Source organism: Anolis carolinensis, chromosome 1, assembly GCF_035594765.1.
Source record: "Anolis carolinensis isolate JA03-04 chromosome 1, rAnoCar3.1.pri, whole genome shotgun sequence".
In the NCBI taxonomy this organism is placed as follows: Eukaryota; Metazoa; Chordata; class Lepidosauria; order Squamata; family Dactyloidae; genus Anolis; species Anolis carolinensis.
The window spans coordinates 212139151-212153687 of NC_085841.1; the positions used below are offsets into that span (position 1 = coordinate 212139151).

The window sequence follows — 14537 nt, forward strand, 5'->3', positions numbered from 1 at the left end:
AAGGTTGGCAACTTGCACCTGGTTCCGTCAAAGCGTTCAGGAGTCAAAACATGTCCTTTCACAGCATGAGCTGCTTGGCTGACGGTAAAAGCCGTTTGTAATTGCTCAAATTTGGCCCTTAACTCCTCCATCGTCTTCCTGACGGGTTTATTGCTGCAATAAACTTTTTATGGGCGTTGGGCAATCTGTCAAGGACAGAACGCCACAAGGTTCAAGATAACAGAGTTTATTGGATTACAGAACTCAAAAATGCCCGTAAAATACAAGGGCCAGGCAGTATTAGCCTTTAGGAGCAAAAAGGGGCAAGGAAAAACGTTCAAAAGATAAACCGGATTAAACCGGAGTTTAATCCGGGTAAAAACAAACTGCTTGCTTCAGCCTGGGGATAAACAAAACAAAAGCCGAGGAACAAAAGATACAAAAGAATGCAACTAATTGGCAGCAGATTCCTCACTGCTGCCAACACTGTGCTTAGAGTAACTTGCGTCGCTCCCACACACACAGCAGACAGGATTTCCAACACGAACAGATCAGCCAAGGATTGTAGCAGTAGAGTAGACCCAGTTCCTTTCCGTAGATCAAAGCCAGAAGCAGACGTTTGTAGATTCCAAGTCCAAGAAGGGGGGAAGACAAGCCGTGGTCAGTTCAGTCCGAGTTTTCAAAACAGGAGATGGCGTCCGTCAAGAAGACGACGGAAGGTCAAGCTAATAAGAGTAAGCACAGGTTTGCACAAACAAATGCCCACACAATTCCTCCCGCCGTCTGACCCTGAATTCCAAAACAACTTACGTCTCAGCACAGGAAAACACACCAGTCTTCAGGAAAGCGTCCCACACAGATCCCAAGCGTTCGTCCAGATTACCTTGCCCAACGCAATTTGCAATTGCTCCCAAGCCCCATTTTATGCCAGTTACAAATCCTCATCACTGTCAGCTGTCCTCCTTAACCCGGGCGTTTCCTCATCACTTTCCTCATCAGAGCTGGAACACCTCTGACTACGCCCCACAGCATCTCCAGCTGTGGATCCCGTCCCATCCCTCCAGCTAAGCCATGGGTCTAATCCTGAAGGTCCCCATTCATCTTCTATCCCATCATGACCAGTGGCACCCAATTCCTCCCTTACCCGAGTCCAATCCATCTCATCCTCCTCCGAGCTAACCAGCCCCTCCTCCATTCTCTCCGTAAACCCCTCAAAAGACTCTTCGTCAGATGGTGCTGCAAAAATGTCTCGCAGTCTTTTTCTTTCTCGCTCCTCGAGAGTATCTGACTCTCGAGGAGTCTTACGCCCACGTCTGTCAGTAACAGAGCCATGAGGCTCAATCATAACATGAAGTGTCATCTGCAATTAGTGAGGTAACAGGTTGTGTTTAAACGAGGACTAGAAAACATGGATCTTTCAAATAATAAGTTCAAGCACAAACCTACTGGATAATTTTGAAAAACCGGGTTTGTCCATTTATGGGATTAGAAGGAGAACAGTATAATAGATAAGTTTTTGAAAAATTATGTTAAAAAGAAATTTTGCTATATTTATTAAAAATATTTGATAGGACTCATTATCACATCCTCATGAAAGCCAGTGTGCTATAGTGGTTTCAGCACTGGCAAAACAGGGTTTGAATTCCTGCTCAGCCATGGAAACTCACTGGGCAAGTTACACTCTCTCAGCCTCTGATGAAGAAGCCAAACTCCTTTTGAACAAATCTTGCCAAGGCAGGATGATTGGCTTGCCTTTAGAGTCGCTGTTTGTTGGAAATGGTTTGAAGGTACTGTATATAAAAACAATGACTCCTTACACATTTACTATACATTTTAAGAATATGTTTTCTTCCAGTTTGTTTAGTAGCATTAATTTGTGCTTGAACTATTCTGAAAATGTATTAGAATGCATAACAATTATTGTATGAGCTGAGAAAGACAATAATAATACAAAATTCAACTTGATCTTTTCACCTGGAAAAAATATTTCATCTTGTAGGAAATAATGATACCATGGTTTGTTCATGTGTTTTATTCCCTACTAGCTTGGGTACCCGGTGATGCCCGGGTTATTTGAAAAGGGCCTTGTTTTATTTTTGGATGTTAGGTAATATCAGGGCAATCTTCCTGAAACATCTGCCAGTATTCACAGTTGGCCATATTGGGATTGTGTGCCGAGTTTGGTCCAAATCTGTCACTTGCTGGGTTCAGTGCTCTCTGAATACGGGTGAACTATAACTCTCTGGTGTCAAGGTCAATTACCCGCAAAGCCTGCCAATATTTACAATTGGCCATGTTGGGTGTGTGTGCCAAGTTTGGTCCAGCTCCATCACTTGCTGGTTTCAGTGTTCTCTGAATACGGGTGAACTATAAGTCTGTGATGCCAAGGTCAGTCACCCCAAGTTGGCAGTCTTGGGTCTGTGTGCCAAGTTTGGTCCAGACCCGTCTTTGTTGGTGTTCAGAGGGCTCATGGAATACAAGTGAACTATAACTCCCAGAGATAAAGGTCAGTTGCCTCCAAAGTCCACCAGTATTCCCAGTTGGCCACGTTGAATTTGTGTGCCAAATTTTGTCCAGATCTGCCATCAGATGGGTTCAGTGTTCTCGGAATATAGGTGAACTATAACTCCTGGATGTCAAGGTCAACCACCCCCAAAGTTTGCCAGTATTCGTAGTTGGCCGTGTTGGGTCTGTGTGCCAAGTTAGTTCGAGGTCCATTGTTGGTGGGGTTCAGAGTTCTCTTAGATTGCAGGTGAACTATATATCCCAGTCCCTACAACTCCTATAAATCATGGTGAATTCTCCCCACCTCCCTCTAGTCTGTTCAGTTGCTGATCAATTTCTCTGTTTTCTGTGTGCCATAGGAAAAGGTAGGGAAGGGTTAAGGGAGAGGCAGTGTGTGTGGTCATGCAAATAGAGAGAAAGAGGAATTCTGGGATGTGCTCGCTATAACCTGCAATGTCCTGGAAGGGAGTGATGTGGTGGCTCCACAGCACTGGGAACTATCGCCTCGTTGTGCAGGCCGGAGACTGACTGTGAGTGGACATCCATGCCACATACACACATACAGATTTTAACTTTTAGTATGTGTATAGATAAATAACATGCTTGTTTATAATGCTTGCATCCTGTGTTCTGTACAATTACTACCATTACTAAATAGCTGTTTGGAATTTTGTCCTTAAAAAATAACATCCGAGATAATCATTTTTCTTTTTTCCACTGTAGTCTACAACTGTAGTTCCACTGAATTTAAATGTGCAAGTGGAGACCAGTGTATCAGTAATTACTACCAGTGTGATGGTGTCTTTGACTGCAATGATCACTCAGATGAGGTTAATTGCCGTAAGTATACTACTTCAGGAACAAAGTTTGGAAAGATTAACTGCATTCAGGATGTATTTTCATGAACTGCTAGTTCTTATAGTGAAGAAATTTATTCAGACGATGACCTCTTCTACACTGCCATATAAAATCTAGATTGTCTGCTTTTAAATTGAATTATATAGCAGTATAGACTCATAATCCAGTTCAAAGCAGTTAATGTGGATAATCTGCTTTGATAATTTGGATTGTATGGCAGTGTAGAAGGGGCCTATATTTTTATATAGGGGAATGAAGGTTTTCCAATCATATTACAAGATACCTATATATTAACTTTCATGAACAAAAACAAACAAACAAAGAACTAAATGAATTTCGAAAGGATTTGAAGCAGTAGAGCAGCTCCTTGACTAATTGCTAATGATTGGGTGAAATGAAAAAAACACTTAACCTGACACTGGAAAGATTGTAGTGTATAGCATGTATATTCTGCATTTGAACCACTTATTTGAAATTACGATCTGCACCCAAAATACTTTTTCCAGCTAAATGAAATACTACATCATATGTGTTAGTGAAAAGTCAGTTTCAAATCATTTTATTTCTGCAAAGACTGCATCTGTAAGTCAGGGAAGATGTTGCATATATCTTTATCGTATTTATGTAGGGTACAAGGGAACATTTGTTCTGTCCATATTCAGGACAGTTTCTGGTAGATCAAACTCTTGTTTCTTATTTCAACACCAATGGTATTTTGATAGTAGCTTTTACATCTCCTCCATGCAATTACTTAAATAAAATGAAAAGAAGAGCTTTGAAATCAGTGGGACTTAATGTTCGCTAACAGGTCCTGCTAATTTCAAACTTTCTCTCAAATTGAATTTAGGGCCTGTACATTTCCTTTGGCTTATCCATACCTATGTACTGCAGTTAGTTGACATCTGGCCAGTTGACGGAGAAAATAGATTACTAGTTAAGTTTGCTTTTCCACATAATCATGGACACTGACCCACTTGCTTAATATGACTGTTCCAGCTACAAGGCCACCCGGGATGTGTCACCAAAATGAATTCCAGTGTCAGTCTGATGGCAACTGCATCCCAGCTAACTGGGAATGTGATGGACACCCTGACTGTGTGGATGGCTCTGATGAGCATCACAGATGTCCACCCAGGACCTGCCCTCCCACTCTTTTTCGTTGTGACAACGGGAACTGCATCTATCGCGCTTGGGTCTGCGATGGAGACAATGACTGCAGGGATATGAGCGACGAGAGTGACTGCCCTACTCCTCCTTTCCGATGCCCGAGCTGGCAATGGCAGTGCCCAGGCCACAGCATGTGTGTCAATCTGAGCAAAGTATGTGACAATCTTTCAGACTGCCCTAATGGAGCTGATGAGTCCCCACTTTGCAGTAAGTGACTATTGCCTTTTAAAAAAAATAATGCATGCAAACTGGCTTGAATTTTTGAGAAACAAGGGAAATACAGTTGGCCTCACAGTCAGTGGAAAGATAAAATGAGAAACAACTGTACATATTATCCTGAGTTATTTGAAGGAAAAATATACTTCCACTGTAATAAGTAAATTAGTAAGCTTCAGTGAAGTATAATACATGGAATCTGTCACTTTCATGTTCTGCAGCAGGAAAGAGTAGACATCAGGTTTGTGTGGAACTGTTTTGTACTAGAATTGGAAAAAATTGCCAACCATACCCTAGTGCTAGAAATATATAATTGTATTCAGGAATTTAAATTGAGGACCAGAACTGAACTCAGTTCAGTCCTAGTGCACAGTAATCATCTCCTGGATTCTCGTACACCTCTGCCATGTTTTCTTCATTTAAGTAGTATAGTTGTGTGTTGTAGTTGAATGGGATTCTTGTTGTTAAGGTTAAGCAATAGGGAGTTAGAAATTCTGCCAATCTACTGTGAATTAACCTGAGATCTACCAGTAGAACACAATCTGTATATCTCCTGTTGCATATAAAATCTAGTATTTGGAGCCAGAGTCAGCGATGCTTGAGTGTTGGACTATGGAGACCAGGGCCAAATCTCTGCTTGGCCATGAAACCTCCTGGATGCCCTTGAGCAAATCGCATTTTCTCGGCCTCAGAGGAAATCTGAGCAATCTTGCCAAGAAAATCCACTGATTAGTTTGCCATGTGTTGGAAATAATTTGAAGGTACATAACAACAATGACTCCTACACATTTAGTATAACTTTTAAGAGTACAACACCCCCTCCAAATTTGTTGACTTGAAGATATACAACAACAATTTGGAGCTAACAATTCTATATTTATGGGCCCACTAATGTACTGAAGGACTGTTGCAACTTTGTGTGACTTTGAGTGTGTTGTTTCTCCAGGGCAGCGCTTCCCTTAACTTTGACGTTTTATGCTACTAGCAGAATTAATTTTCAAATAAATATTACGTTTACCACTTGAGATTTGGATGTAATCAGTAGTGGCTTTTAATTCAAAATCAAATTTCATTCAGTCTTTAATATTTCCTTTAATATTTCTAACTTTTACCTGATTTTAATCTCAGAACCTGCAAAGGGTCAGAAATGTCTGTGTTGATTACGATCAGTGTTGATTTGCTCTTAATCCTAATTTCTCTTTCTTTCCTTTCCTTTCCTTTCTAATCAATCAATGCACTTTCTCAGATGAGCCTCAGCCAGGTATGATCCTAAAACATATTAAATTTATGTTTTTATGACTGAATTTCAAATCACATTGGTTGACTGTGGGCTTGTTTACATAATCAGTGAACTTCTGAGGTAGTTTCAGAGATTCAGTTTTGAGTTTTTTTTAAACCAACAGCATGATGGTTCATACCAAAGTCTTAATCTAGTCCAGTCTTCTGTTTGCATAGAGGACAACCAGATACTTATGGGAAGTCCGCCAGGACAAGAATGCAACCATAATCCTCCTGATCACATTCCCCTCTAACTGATTTCTTCTAGAAATATTTTTATTGTTAACATTTAAAACAATTGTGCAAAAATAATAATAGGAATAATAGCTGTGTACAATTACCCAGAGGGAACATTAAATAGCATGTCGAAATCTAAAGATGTATTTCCTTGTTAAAATTCAACAAGGCTATTGAGAGCCATCCATTCTTGGACAGCTTTTCTTGTTTTCACAGACCTTGGTTATTTGCCTGTTTCTAGACAAAATTGGAAATGTTCTTCGTTATCTATGAGGCCCCTAGTAGCTTGGGTTCAGGCCATCTAAAGGATCACATTCTCCCATGTCAGCCTCTGCAGATTTTAGGATCTTTGTGGGAGTTTTTTCCTCTCAGTTCTGCCACCTTCTGTGAAGGACTTTTTAGGTGGTGGCTTCCAGACTGTGAAACGTTTCTTCCTGTTATCCTTGGCCTATGGGCAAACATGTTTTTAATCAACCAATTTTTTTGTAACTGACTATTTGTATTCGGATGGGCTTTTTTTGAAGTGGGCACTGTACTTGCTGTATATTTTTATTGAGACATTAGTCTAAGTGTTTTTAGGATGTGAATTTATTTTTTATCCAGTTTTTATTGAGTCCTGCTGAACCATCTCAATTCTCAGTTTTGGGAAAGATGGGGAATAAATCTAACAAACAATGTGTTGTCAAAGGTTTCATGGCTGGAATCACTGTGTTGCTGTGAGTTTTCAGAGCTGTATGGCCATGCTCCAGAAGCATTCTCTCCTGCCGTTTCGCCCACATCTGTGGCAGGCATCCTCGGAGGTTGTGAGGTCTGTTGGAAATTAGGCAAGTGGGGCTTTATATAGCTGTAGAATGTCCAGGGTGGGAGAAACATCAGGAGAGAATGTTTCAGGAACATGGCCATACATCCTGGAAAATTCACAGCAACCCAATCAAATAAACAATCAAGGAAACAAACACTCCATGGCCATAAACTATTCAGTATACCTGATTGTGTGAATAAGCCTCAAATTATCACAACTCCTGTTTATATTATTAAGTTATCCAATTATATGTATTAAAGTAGGAGAAGCTATCAAAAGAAGTTTCTCTTGAGCAGTTTATAGCCTTTATTCATAACAATATAAAATCGGGGTTTTGTAGGTGTCAAATTTTTGGAAAAGAACTAGAGTACATGATGGTTGAAAATGTTTGAAAGGATCATGTCACAAAGTAGAAAGCAAATCATTTCGTCTTTCTATCTCATCAGAATATTAATCAGAATAATTCAGTAGCTAAAAATTGGTCATTGCCTTGGCTCTTTGCTGCCATCTGCTTTCTGCAAACGGATTGCGGTTCACATATGAAAATGAAGCTGGGTTTTTTTTTATTGTGGCTTGCTATTATCCACCTTCTTGCTATGCCATTTTCTGATCCTGGGACACAGCTCTTATTTTTAGATATCTCTTAGCTATCTTTGTTTTGAAATGTGTTTCCATGCAGGTGACAACCTAGTCATAAACAACACAAGAAGAATTTATCTTTGCTACTAGCAGTGCTTTTAACTTCTACTTACAAAACAATTACAATGTTCATATTTCTAATCAGTGACTTGCTTGTCAGTTGAACGATGGATCCATTCTGGATTTTAATCCAAAATCGAAAGGAGCTATTCTTTAGGGACTGAACCTTAGATAACTCCTTCAGACCAAAGCTTGGAGTAGATTTGCCTACCCACTGACATAGAAGTCATTGTTTCTAATACCTTTCCCTGTGTTAGGCTGTAGTACTGAGTAAGTTGAGTTAAATTCAGACGTCATTATGTTTAATATAAACTCATTGAAATCAGAGGGATTCATGTTCATAGGAGTATCTCATTTACAAATGGGATCTTTTGTTTACTGTTTGTTATGATGTCATTTATTTATTTGGTGGAAAGTTGTAACTTTTTTGACATGCTCATTTGTGACCCTCTTGCATTTCTTTGCAGACCAGGAGACCTGTTCTGATAACAATGCAGGCTGCACCCATGAATGCATTCAAGGGCCATTTGGAGCCCAGTGTTCTTGTCCTTTTGGATACCAGCTGGCCAATGACTCTAAAACCTGTGAAGATATTAATGAATGTGATCCTCCAGGATTTTGCAGCCAGCACTGCCATAATGAAAGAGGATCTTTCAGGTGTTATTGTGATGAAGGCTATGTCTTGGAACCAAATGGGAAAACTTGCAAAGTAGCCGGTGAGAAATACCAAGTGAGACACAGTCATGCAGATGTATAATTATGCCCTGACTCTTTGCTTTGTAACCATCTATTTCCTGCCGCTTGGCAAGATGTTAAATTCTTGCCCATTGTCACAATGCAGTGCTTTATATTATGTACATTGTTTAGGAGACAGGTTCCTAACTGCTGTTATTTTTGCAGATTTGATCAGCTGTGTTGGCAGCTAGCCGAGAATGACCAAAGACTGGAAAGGTTACTTTTTGGACTACCTCTCCCATAATTCCTTAGGATGAACAATTTTGATAATTGTAGTTCAAAAAAGTAACTTTTCCTGTATCTAAGAAAAACAGCTGCCAAAGTGATATGTTTAACAAATATCACTGCAATAAACTGTATTTTCTTCACAATATCTTTTATAGGAGTATTTGTGAGAAATATATTATCTTTCATTTTGTCAGACTATAGGAAATCACCTTAAATTGAGTCTGACTTCTGGTCCATCTGGCTCAGTGTTGTCTCAACCAGGAATGTGGACAGACTTCAGTTTGCACCATTTGCAGGCTGGATAGTTAGTGATGATACAGGTCATAGTCCAACATTTGGACGTCCAGTTCCCTCTACATGGCCTATACTGGTCAGTATTAGCTGTCCAATTTTCACTCTTTCCCAGCTCTAGCCATTGGTGCCAGTGATCAAATGCCATTGCATTTTGAACCTTGCTGTTGTGATCTGATGCTAACTCTTTCTAGCACTTTTATAAATTGTGTTTTCTCTAGCCATTGCTAATTAAACCCTTATTTTCTGTTGTTTTATTTATACTTACTTCTTTTTTTTTACAGAGCCTGGGTATCTCCTCTTATTGGTAGCAAGTCGTAACCAAATTGTTGCCGACAACATAACTTCTCATGCACAACGGATTTATTCTTTGGTTCGAGATGGAAGGAACATTGTTGCTATTGATTTTGATTCAGTGACTGAGAGAATCTTTTGGTCTGATATCACCCAGGATAAGATCTGGAGTGCGTACCAGAATGGGACAGACAGAAAAGTAGTAAGTCTCTTATTGAATACAAACATGTCCTGCATGAAATGTTACAACCATTCATTTCTTTACATAAAACACTGAATTTCAAATGCAAGGACATGGAGGTGACAGAACCAGCATGATGCTGGAGACAAGGCTTGTAGTTCAGCTGAGGTCCATAGTAAACAAATTGGACCACTTCATGCACATAAATTTCTTTGCAATTTAGGTACTATACATTTCTAAACTAGAAAGCTATGACTACTTAGGAAGTAGTAATGCACCATTTGATGCTTTCTCTCAGTAAGGAAAATCCCTGTTTCTATAGGTTTGTTTCTGCAGACGGTCTTCTCCTGTTTTTTCTTGATATATAAGTATAGAATCATAGAATGAAAACACTAAAAATCATGAAAGTTATTCCAACTAAACAACCATTTCAATATGATGTTGAGCTGTTTCTACAATAAAGCTATTTGTTTATATATGGTATATACTCGAGTATAAGCCGACCCGAATATAAGCCGAGGCACCTAATTTTACCATAAAAAACTGGGATAATTTAATGAAGCAGCTACTGGTAAATTTCAAAATAAAAATAGATACCAATAAAATTACATTAATTGAGGCATCAGTAGGTTAGATAATGTATATATATGGATATAGATATACAGGTACATGGATCTATATGTATATAGGATTTGCAAAGACCTGCAAACGTATGAGGGAAGAATTCATATATAAAATTAATAGGGATTGCAAATGCATGTGGGGGTTAATGCCTATATATCTGTAGGAGAGTTTAACAAATATGTTAGGGGAAAATGCTTTTATAAGATTAATGGATACATATTTTTCTTCTTCCTGACTCGCAAGGATGTCTTTCCCTTTTCAAAACATTCCCTTGGTTAAGAGCGAGGGAGGCTTTGGAAAACACACTGATAAGGGAGGGTAAGAGAGAAATATATCATATATTGCAAGCAATGGCCTCCAGGTTCTATTGCCCTGCCTTAACCTTGACCCCATTATAAGCTGAGGTAGGCTTTTTCAGCCAAAAAAAAAGGGGGCTGAAAAACTCGGCTTAACTTCGAGTATATACGGTATGTAGTTTTGGAATAGCAACTAGAATAGCAGGTTGTTCATTATCTTTGGAATCATGGATTACACTTTTTAAATCTGTTTGGTAAATAATAAAAGTTCCTCTCCTTCTATGGAATGTTAATTAAGTTTTATCTGTTAAGGATTAGAAGAGCACCAACTTCTTCCATTGTTTTGGGCAGGTGTTTGACAGTGGTGTTACAGTAACGGAAAGCATAGCAGTGGACTGGATAGGACGCAATCTTTACTGGACAGACTATGTTCTTGAGACAATTGAGGTCTCCAGACTCGATGGAACCCACAGAACTGTGTTGATCAGTGAAAATGTTACAAATCCACGGGGACTAGTGTTAGATCCCAGGACGGAGTAAGCTTTTCATTTTAAGCTACCTTTTGATTCCATTATGCACCATGTATGTTGTTGTTAACAGCTGTCAAGTCAATTTCAACTTATGGTCATCTTATGAATGAGAGATCTTCAAAATTTTCTACAATTAACCATTCTGCTCAGGCTCTGCAAACATCTTATTTTCTTCCTGCCTTACCAAGCATGGTTTTCTTATGATGTGTCAAAAATATGACAATTTCAGTTCAGTCATCTTGACTTCTAAGATTTGAGCAGCTCTAGGAAATATATATTTGTCTTTATATCAGTCCACAGTATCCACAGAATGTTTGAAATTTATTTACCAGTAGCAAGTATGTCACAGGTAGTAAATATAGGTGGTTTATTGAGTCATAGTGTGCTCGATTTATAGTAGAGTATATAGTTGGTGATTTACAAAGGTATGCGGGCCTGCTGTCAACCCTTTGTTGACACCCATAAAAGGCAAGAGTTTGCCATGGAGAAAGAAAACTTTGAATTTTTATTTGATGAATTCTTTTTGCAAAATCAGATCTTATCCTGTTGACCTCACACAATTCTGAAGGTATGACCTCATATAATCAAGTTTCAAATAAAAACCTATGTAGTTTTTATTTATAATTAAACTACAATTTTCGTGTGTATTTGGCACTGAGAAAATCTTTAACTTCAAGATTACAAATTCAGAAGAATAGCACTGGGCAACACAAATTATGGTGCCTCAAATGTTAGCCCTGTTTCTGGGCATATTTGACCTGCTTTTTCCCAAAATGGCACCAGTTTCCCCCTATCTGTTCTAGTTTTTGAGATACAGAACATATGGCATCTACCAGTTTTCAACTGCTTGCCCATAGAAAATCATGATAACCATATCTAAGAAACCAGAGCTGATGTGGTCCATCCAATTCAATTTTCTGATCAGCACCCTAAATAACCCCAGGAACAAGCATACAAATTAAGACACCAAGATTTTTTTGGTTGGGCTGTGTTATACAAGGATTATTCTGTTAGATTCCTTTTATCTGTCCTGAGTCTCTCACCACCTAACTCTAGTGGATGAGGTGGGGGTCTCATATTATAACAACTTACTTCAACACCATGCACAATATTGCATTCCTCTGTCCTATTCTCTTTTACTTATCCTTTTTCTAAGGTAAAAGGTCCTACAGGTTATAATCTTATCACAGTTGTGTAAACTATGTGACAGTTATTTTCCCTTATATTAACATCTTAAGAGGTACAAGAGAGCAGTCTTCTTAAGATCCCCCAATGAGTTCATGGAGATTTGAAGTGCACCTCCTGGTTCCCTGCTGAGAATGTTGACAAACAAATTGTTCCTATTCTGATGCTTCAAGGTATACTAATGTTGTTCTTTCCTATAATGTAATCACTTGCTTTCCACAGTGCTCATGTGATGTTCTGGACAGACTGGGGCCGAAATCCTCGAATTGAAAGAGCAAGCATGGATGGCACATTGCGGACCACAATTGTCAGTAGCAAGATCTATTGGCCTAATGGACTGTCCATTGACTACCCCAACAAACTCCTGTACTTTGCAGATGCTTATCTCGACTATATTGACTTCTGTGATTACAATGGAAACAATAGGCGACAAGTCGTGGCAAGTGACTTGGTATGGAAAAGAAAATAAAGTGGGGGGTTGGGTTGTATTGTTCTTCTGTTTAGAACCTGCTCTTGCAAGCTTTATGGTTGTGAAAGGCTTGAAATCTAGATACGGTTGGCTCAGGATATAGAAAGCTATTTTTGTGAAGCATCATTAAGACAATTGGAATAATTCACCAATGAATGTATTGCAAACTGACTTCCTGTTTTATGGGTGGTTGCTGTGATTGAAAGAGTGTTCTCACTGTGCCGTATTGTTGGACTAGAAGAGCAAAATTGAATAATAAAAGTAATATTTGCTATACTATTTTTTAAAAATCACATTTTATCAGGTTACAAAGTAAGTGATACCCATGAGCAGAAGTGAACTAAGACTTTTCATGTTCTTTTCAGTGACAGTTCTCTGTGCAAACTATAATAAAAAATGAATTGTTTGTCCTCTTTTTGTTTTAGGTATTGCGACATCCTCATGCCCTTACACTCTTTGAAGATTTTGTATACTGGACTGACCGTTATACACACCGAGTAATTAGAGCCAACAAGTGGAATGGAAGAAATCAAACAGTTCTGATTTATAATGTTAACCAACCTCTGGGCATTACTGCAATTCACCCAGTGAAACAACCAGCTGGTAAGCTTATCCAGTTAATTTGAACAAGGAAGAAACAAACCAAGATGTGTAAATATTAATAAACATTAATAAGGCTTTGGATTTGTAAAATGTCAAATTATTTGAGAGTCATATATCATTTTCACACGTATACTGTGCTATTTTCTAAAACTGTCATCTAGATATTAAATATTCATCATATCACATTTTTTAAAGTGTAGCTTGATCAGTTTTCTTCCAGTCTGTGACTTGGGCTCAGTATGGTTTTGCCTGGAATTACTGTTCTTAGTCTGAATCTACATGAGATCTATATTACAGCTAGAGTGCGCAGTATTCTGCCCTGATTTGACACTGTTAACATCATATTAATCTATTTTAATCTGAACTCAAATTAGTATGGACAATTAATTTTTTTTCTGTCTATACAAAAGAGTGTTCCTATCATGATCACATATTAGCCAGGCATGGAAAACTAGGTATAATGCATTTGTGGGTTTGGGTGACTTTCCCCCTTCATGTCAACAACAGGATTTACTAGTGATTTCATTTTTTCCTTTAGGTGATAACTTCTGTGCTCAGTCAGCGTGTAGCCACCTGTGTTTGCTTTCTTCGTCAGGACCACGGTTTTATTCTTGTGCTTGCCCTTCTGGATGGATTCTCTCCCCTGACCATGTGAACTGCATGAGAGGTGGGATCGCAGGAATTGTCGTTGAGAAGCATGTTTCTTTTGTTTGTTTTTAAAATTCTACTTTTCATGTTTTTCTAGTCTTGGTGCCTTCCCTTTTTGCTGGCAGGCCAAGACTTCAGCTTTTAATTGGTTAAGGTATAGGGATATGTAATGAGAATGCATATATATAGTGTGGTTTATGTGGTTTTCATTGTTTATAAGTGAGTGTCTTAAAAGTAAAGTTTTAATTGTACTGGTAGTTCCGTATTTCTCTGAACTTTAATGCCACATATTGTTTTAGCTCTTTTAACAACCTCATATTGTAAGCTAATTTGATCCCCATTTTGGGATAAAATGAAGGATATAATGTGAATAAATAAAAAAATCAAATAATATTGGAAACAGTAGATTGGAGCCAAAGGTTCTTTCTCCAATAGAAGGGCTCCTCCTAGTGAAATGACTTACATCGGTGGAAGGAAAGGAGCTGTTTGACGCCACCCAGTAGAACTTACTTCCAAGTAGGCAGACTTAAGATTGTGATGTATAGTAGTTTTTATATAACAAGTCAAATATTAGGAAACATGAGTGTTACCCTACAATGCCAAAACTTTTCATTTTGAAGTATGGTAATTATTATTAATGGTTTGGAATGAATGTGGACTTGACCCTTTCAGAGATTGATTATGACGGTAATCTTTGTTGACATTGTTTAGT

General features: G+C 38.5%; 1 protein-coding gene across 2 annotated transcripts in view; it reads left to right on the top strand.

The window, feature by feature from the left end:
* Positions 1-14537, top strand: part of lrp2 (LDL receptor related protein 2) — a 189848-nt gene that overhangs the window by 91662 nt on the left and 83649 nt on the right. For both annotated transcript variants that reach the window (XM_008119019.3, XM_062964876.1), the window contains exons 24-31: positions 3208-3324; positions 4339-4716; positions 8209-8457; positions 9280-9491; positions 10742-10926; positions 12328-12556; positions 13000-13177; positions 13716-13844. In XM_008119019.3, the coding sequence (XP_008117226.2) occupies positions 3208-3324; positions 4339-4716; positions 8209-8457; positions 9280-9491; positions 10742-10926; positions 12328-12556; positions 13000-13177; positions 13716-13844 (1677 nt within the window). The remainder of the gene's footprint in view (positions 1-3207; positions 3325-4338; positions 4717-8208; positions 8458-9279; positions 9492-10741; positions 10927-12327; positions 12557-12999; positions 13178-13715; positions 13845-14537) is intronic.